Consider the following 6,358-nt stretch of genomic DNA (forward strand, 5'->3'; position numbering starts at 1 on the left):
TCTGATTTTAACATATTTAGGAACAATTGTAGTGATGATAATTTTATGTGAAGGACCGCTTGTCACGCCGAAGGCCCGGGTTCGATTCCTCATATGGGTACAAAGTGAGAAACCCATTTCTGGTGTCCCCCTCCGTGATATTGTATGAATATTGCGAAAAGCGGCGTAAACCCAACTCCCTCACTCAAAGGCAACATATATGATATAAAGTAAAAGCGACAAGCCATTTCCATAATCCTAAGAAAGTCATAAAAGTCCATTGAATCCGACTATATCACAATCATGTGTTTATGAATCACTATCAAATAGTGATGATACAAGGTGTTCGCAAAAATGTGAGCGTATATTGCCCCAACGGAGGCACCATTCAGAAACACATGCAAAAGTAAGTGAATGGTTCACCTGAAAAGAACATACGGGAACATTAAGTCAAGGATATTAAGTTGATACAAGCACTTTCTCATTTCAGGAGTGAACAATGTCAGCGAGGACATCCACATGATGACGGGGAGCCCAGTTCCAGTGTTCTTCAAAGTGTCATGGTGTTTCATCACACCTTCACTGCTTCTGGTAGTCAGCTTTTGTGACATGTCTGGTCATTTTCCCTCATTTGACTGACTGATGCGCAGCGGAATTAAACAGTTGAGAGCTTGGTTTAACTAAAATGAAAACTAATCAACTAAATTTGAATGACTTACCTGTTAAATGACCAAGGGACTTAACGTGATAACCTGTCATTAAGTTATGGAGGATCTACAAGAAACTGCTCTCAAGTATGTGACGATAGGGAAGACCAAACTAAATATCTGATGCTAATTGGCTGAGAGTCAGTGAGAGGGTATGAGAGGCCATGAGAGGCTATGAAAGGCTACGAGAGGCAATGTAATCCCCACGGCAGTCAAACGCTAACTAACTGGTTGATTGTTGCTACCGTCTTATATCTGTCCTAAACCCTCGCATTTCACGTGCAATCACAACCATACGTTTTTGTGTTCACGCGATGCGATCTTTATGAATCGCGTTTAGGAGAACAGTTATGAAAACCTATATGTCTTCAGACAAGGACTGTTGGGTGTGTCATACCGATACACAAGATGGGTTCTACGGGGGATGTCCATAACTGGAGAGGGATAACATTGTTAAGTACTTTTGGAAAGGTTTTCACAAAGGTTTTAAATACCAGGCTGGAAAAGGTAGCCATCGAATACAATTTAGTATCTGAAGCAGTTTGCTGTTAAAGGGGGATGCAGCTATGGGTTAAAGTTTCTTCAAATGGTAAACACCACAAAGCTGTAAAGGTTTTGGCTGATGGAGGCATTAAGGCTTTTAATGTGTTGATATTGAAATACGAAAACATAAATTGGATATAAAGTCTTTAGAATTGTTTGATACTTTTGTTGAGCCGGTGCTTGATAATGGTTGTGAAATTTGGGGTCTGTCACAAGCTGATTGTTATGAAAAGGTGTATAGAAAATGTCTTAAGCAGTTGTTGGGTGTGAAAGAAAACGCAAGTTATATCTATGTATATGGGGAGACACGTAGATGCCCATTGGATATCAGACGGCAGCTATAAAGGGTGGAATTTTAAATTTATTAACTCAGAAAATTGTATTTTACAAGCAGTTAATAATATGGCATTTCTTTACAGGGATTTTGTGAAGTGAAAAAAATCTTATCTCACCATGTTTTTTTACATTAGTTGGCTAGATCCATCACATATTTCCACATCAGTGTCTTATCTTATTGGCAGTAACAGTTGGATTACAGTAAAGTACGTTTATAACGAACACGTTTATAACGGATTGACGGATATTACGAACTTAATTTTTGGTCCCGTCCATATGTTGTATGGATGTTGTATATATGATTATAACGAACTACGGTTATAACGAACTAAAATTAGTGGTCCGTTAGAGTTCGTTATAACCGTAGTTTACTGTATTTGAAATAGAAGATTATCTGTAAGTGATAAGCAATGATATGCAACCATAGGACGGCTTTGCCAAAACTTAGAATGTCATCTCACACATTTAAAGACACAGGTCGCTATGGGGGGAGCCGCGTACTACGCACTCAGAGAATATGTTGTAAATGTAACACAAAAGATGTTGAAGATGGGTTCCCCTTTGTGTCCAGTATACTTAGACCTAAGGAAAAAAATTATATTACCCAAATATTAATTTATAAATATCCATCTGTGTATTATAAATGAATTCAATTATCGGTTCGTAAGATAAAAGAAAACTATAAAGTCGTTAGGTATATTGGTATATGAAGCCTTTCGTACCAAGCATATGTGTGTGCGTGTGCCTGCCTGTGCGCCTGAGCGCGCTCGTGCGTGCGTGCGTGCGTGCGTGTGTGACACAATTTTCATAAAAAAGTACAATGCAGAAGTAGCGCAGCAATACACCAGCCACACGATGATGTGTGAACAACCGAGTCTGGAAAACAAGCTAAAATACTCTACTTCTAACACAACATGATATTATATAGATGCACCTAAATGATATGTTATTGTCTTGAACTTTTATTTTCGTTTATCTGCCTTAAATAGTGGTATTAGATTTTGCAATACTCGTTGAAAGATAATATTTGACATTAAATAATGCTTATGTAGGTTTTCAGCAAATATTATACACTCTTACACGAAGCTTCTTACATACACGAGCGTAAAACCCGAAAATCCAGGCCAATATATGACATTGTCAATATTCAACAGCTACTTCATATTAATTCGACATAGAAATTAAATTTATCAATATTATTGTATTTCAAGCACAATTATTTGTAAATGTTTATGATACAAGATTTCAAACATTTCTTTATTTTGCATTTGCAGATAATATTCATTTCCACTCTGGCCCGTTACAAGCCTCCAACATATGGCAATTATGTTTATCCCCCGTACGCTGCTACGATTGGCTGGTGCCTAGCAACCATTCCCTGTATTCCATTGGTTGTGGGGATGCTTCTGGCCATATACAAAGAAAAGGGGAGCTTATTGCAGGTGACTTATCAATATCTTTCTAAAAACAACAACATATTTAAGTCGCTTTTTGAAAATATGAATATACATCGTCAATGCAATGGTTCCGGTCAGAATACCGTTTTTCCTATATTACACGCCCGGGCTTCTATTTATTTCGGACAAGCCTTTGACCCGGCGTCAATTAGAGGCCCGGCGTCTAATTGAGGCCCGGCTTCTATTAATACCCCCATTTCACTATGACCACGAAGGTCCCGAATCGTCACGAAATGGAAATATTTTGAGTCCTCATTATGTAATTTAGGTCCCAAAAAGGGATCATTAATTGTATCAATTGATCGACACGGCGTCTATTAGAGGCCCGGCTTCTATTTTTTGTGCTGAACAATTGACCCGGCTTCTATTAGAGGCCCGGCGTCTAATAGAAGAAATACGGTAGACCCTAGCAGCTTATGCTTGTCGGTAGAGCCGTTCAGAATGAGGGTCGGGTGGTTACACCGTCTCAGATAGCGGGTCATTTCATTCAGACTTACACGATCAACCATGACCTCCAATACGATTAATTACAAGCCTTTTGGAAATAGCTAAATATTGCTGACGTGTTAAACTACATCCGTTCACTGAATAAGCTATCTGAAAGTCATTGGTCTAATATAACACAACCATGTTCCATATACATAATATTTGCGTGTATGTATACAATAACATATCTTAAAAGTGACCCTTTCACAAGAACATGCCCCTAGGATTTATAGAGATATAAATGTGTGTTTCCCATGAAACTAACGTGTAAAATGGACAGTCGGAGGACACATTGCGTATCGACAATGATATTATCGACCCTACTTTATGCAGATATTTCTGTTAACGTCGCTTTGAACAGTAATTACTTATTCAAGGCATGTCCGGTTAACGTGTAAGTAAGTCCAAAACGACACTAGTGAAACGCGCGAGCGTGTGCATGGTGCTGACACACCACGGATGATAGGATTCGAACCCATCCCCGCTGGATCCTGGTCCCCGCAAATGGATGTTATCTCTACGACTGTCGTAATTCAGTGTTGAAGTTTAGGTGTTACGATCGTCTTAGCGCTAAGACCGCTTTGTGGAAGAGGGTCCTGACGGGTCACTCTGAATTCTTGCACTCTGACAAGCGTGGTTTCTGGCAAGGCTAATGGACGCACCTCTGCACAGCGCGTGGCGGCGCCTCAGATTATTTGGCCACGGATTCCTACCCTTACAGCTTAGGTATATCGTCATTACAAACGACAGGGACCTACCCTTACAGCTTAGGTATATCGTCATTACATACGACGGGGAACCACCGCAGTTTGAACACCATTCAGTAGTCATGCTTCGCCTGCTCCAGGAATTTGCCACATAGTTTCCAGAAGTTTGCTAATTGCCACTTAGAAAATGATTTCGTCGAAAATACGGAGATGTTTTTAGTTATGTGGATCGCAAAAAGAGTAACTATATCATTAATTATGCATTCGTTTTTGTTGACGTGGTACCTGGAATTTGAGGTATTGGAAGTTTAACAATATGAATATGAATTCTATCAATATCCAAACTGACGGAAACATAAACATTCTACGACTTTGTTTATCTCAACTTCTGTAAAGATGTTGTCATGTTTCCATATTTATAGCGTCTCAAGAAGTCCTTGAAACCTGACAGCTCCTGGGGGCCGGTCAAATCGTCCTGTGTTGAATCATTTCGTATCAGACACAAGAAAACCAACTCTCTCAGAGACATCTGCTTATCATTTGTGCCTTGTAAATCTAAGTAAATAAAGTTCGGATTTACACAGTTTAACATATAACTTTTCATTGTCTTTCATGTTACGTGTGTATGTATGTGTGGTATCTGCATATTGTATGTGTGGTATCTGCATATTGTATGTGTGGTATCTGCATATTGTATGTGTGGTATCTGCATATTGTATGTGTGGTATCTGCATATTGTATGTGTGGTATCTACATATTGTATGTGTGGTATCTGCATATTGTATATAGGGTATTTGCATACTGAAAATGCCAAATTTCTACAGTTTAAATAAGAAAACACTGACATATATTGTCAGTAAAAGAATAAATCATAATGTTTTAGAATATGTTTTGAGTGCATTTTACTGCCTGGTCTTGTTGAGATTCTTGGTTAGAATTGGCCCCAGCAACCTATGCTTGACCTACGAGGCAACTAAAATGGATCGGTGGTCAAGCTCGGTGACTTGGCTAGATGACTGCTTGCATTGTTCCGCAACACACCAATACATAGCTGGAATATTCACTCCCTCATTCACTGATTACATGTACCTTATGTGATCTGATGGAAATGTTCTTGAAGTGTTCTAGCAGACAGACAGACAGATAGACAGACTTTATTCAGTACGCCCTAAGCCCAAAATACAAACAAGATGGAAACAAAATAATTAAATGCAAATGCTGAATAAACGGCTGGAGGAAAGTACAGGGATTTGTGTCACAGGGATAGGGATGTGCTTCTGATCGTTAGTACTTGACAAAGGAATATGATCAAACATGATATTTTATGGATATTGTCGGTTGACAGTAAGTGTGAAGTTATTATCCCGAACATGGTTAATATTTTCCGTTGATAAGAAAGAAGGTCACAAGTCAAATAGGTTTCTACACTGAGTAAAAGGTTTAAACTGAGAATAACAATAACATTCTGAATCAAATAAAGCGTCGAGGGAGTTATGCCAATATTGAAAGAGGCATTCATAATATCTCTGTTTCAAGATTACCAAAAATGAGTGAGTGAGTGAATATGGTTTTACGCCACTTTTAGCAATATTCCAGCAATATCACGGCGGGGACACCAGAAATGGGCTTCACACATTGTACCCATGTCGGGAATCGAACCAGGTCTTCGGCGTGACGAGCGAACGCTTTAACCACTAGGCTACCCGACCGCCTCCCAAAAATGATGAGATGCAACCAATATCTTGAGACAGCCATAGAAATCCAAAACCATATCTAAATAAAATATTTCTTATATGAGATGCCCAAGTATATTTACCAGTATCATCAAGAGTTTTAATCAGTTTATATGCTTGGTGGGGGAGTCTATGCTGAGGTAACTGGAGCAGTCTGCACCAGTATTTAACTGCTTTGGGTGTATAACAATATTGCATGGAGACTGCCACACTCTCCCAGGACCATATTGTTATTAGTATTCTTTGTTTACTCTCAGAAATGATTTACAGAATCTCGTGTGCACACTCTGAATGAACAATAAGCAGTTCCTTATATCTCAGATCCATAGCACAGAATAGGTGTGGTCATAACATAAAAATGTTAAAAAGATCATTATGACAAATATATCCAAAATGTTTCTGGGAGTTTC

The 6,358-nt window shown here is 38.9% G+C and overlaps 1 protein-coding gene across 1 annotated transcript in view; it reads left to right on the top strand.

Moving 5' to 3' along the window:
* LOC124134018 (sodium-dependent proline transporter-like) overlaps window positions 1–4,778 on the top strand; it is a 34,804-nt gene extending 30,026 nt beyond the window's left edge. Inside the window, exons 13-15 of the mRNA XM_046498633.2 lie at window positions 470–570; window positions 2,840–3,007; window positions 4,638–4,778. Coding sequence (XP_046354589.2) covers window positions 470–570; window positions 2,840–3,007; window positions 4,638–4,778 — 410 coding nt within the window. The remainder of the gene's footprint in view (window positions 1–469; window positions 571–2,839; window positions 3,008–4,637) is intronic.
* Window positions 4,779–6,358: the final 1,580 nt, after the last annotated feature.

This window comes from Haliotis rufescens, unplaced genomic scaffold (genome assembly GCF_023055435.1).
Source record: "Haliotis rufescens isolate VD_foot unplaced genomic scaffold, xgHalRufe1.0.p SCAF_17, whole genome shotgun sequence".
NCBI lineage: Eukaryota > Metazoa > Mollusca > Gastropoda > Lepetellida > Haliotidae > Haliotis > Haliotis rufescens.